Source organism: Plasmodium gonderi (genome assembly GCF_002157705.1).
Source record: "Plasmodium gonderi DNA, contig: Pgo-contig_927, whole genome shotgun sequence".
In the NCBI taxonomy this organism is placed as follows: Eukaryota; Apicomplexa; class Aconoidasida; order Haemosporida; family Plasmodiidae; genus Plasmodium; species Plasmodium gonderi.
In genome coordinates this window covers 1-1,228 of record NW_021629569.1, presented here as the reverse complement: position 1 = coordinate 1,228, position 1,228 = coordinate 1, and the positions used below count along the sequence as shown (strand labels likewise).

Below are 1,228 nucleotides of genomic sequence, written 5' to 3'. Positions count from 1 at the left end.
AATAATATAAATATATAGAAAACAATGAAATGTTAACTCTTGAAATATACGTACTAAATTGCTATATATAAAATTAAAAAATGAAATAATAACTCACATATACTTTAATATAATCCTACATAAAATTATTATAATAATATATTTTAAAACTATAATTGTTCAACCCAAAATATGTAAATCACAATTGAATGTATAACTCTCTTTACAAATATATACTTATGTAATAATATATAAAAAAACAACCTTAATGAAAAACTATGAAGCATTTTGTTAATATATTAAGAAAAAATAACTTACATTAAATGAGCAAATTTTTAGCTAAAATAATGATTTTTTGTTTTGTTCTAATTAAAACACACTCAAATATATATATTCTAAAAGGATGACATGTTTATTCACGTACACAATTAAAAAATATTGTATAAAATAATTAAAGCAAATAATTATTTTTGCAAAGTTATATTACGAAAGATCTCTTCTTTTATAAAAAACAGTACATACTATTCAACCCTGATTTTTATGCACAAATTTATACGCAAACTAAAACAAAATAATTAAAAATGTTATAATATATTTATATATTGTTCTCTCTAACAAGGACAAATATATACATTTATCGGTATTTACTCATAATATAATCATATAAATATTGTTCAAGGAATATTTGTAATACATTTTTTAACACATGAATCTATTATTCATTGATGGAATAATTTAAACATAAATCAAAATAATTACTAATTAGATAGAAATACAATTATATAAATTTTAGTGTTATATATAAAAGATATTCATATATCATATTTATAATAAATTAATAAAAATTTAGTTCATAATAAAATATATATGACTTTATATATTTGCATAATAGAATCTTTTTCTAAACATATCTTTGTTGAAATCATAATATTCCTTAAAAAACATTTTTTCCTTCTTCGCCTTTAATTGTTCATATTTTAAAAATTTCCCCATTACGTAAATAATGAGGAACAATATTATAAATGATAATATTACAAAGAATGCAATATAAATATATGTTACTTCAACGGGTATTCCTGAAACAGATAAAATAGATTTATATCCACCAATCCATACACCACCCTTCCCATCTTTTTTCGGAATAATATGCTTAGTGGTACTATCTATCCTATCTAACACAGGTAAAATTATTCCAAGTAAAGGAGCTAGACATGTAGCAACAATACAAAGTCCATATTTGAAATATATT

At 20.2% G+C, this 1,228-nt stretch overlaps 1 protein-coding gene across 1 annotated transcript; it reads right to left on the bottom strand.

Moving 5' to 3' along the window:
- Nucleotides 1-852: 852 nt before the first annotated feature.
- On the bottom strand, nucleotides 853-1,228 carry PGO_004460 (variable surface protein; the record flags this gene model as incomplete). The annotated part of the gene is made up of 1 exon (XM_028691485.1): nucleotides 853-1,228. A coding segment is annotated over one exon (376 nt), but the record flags the coding sequence as incomplete, so codon positions are not given.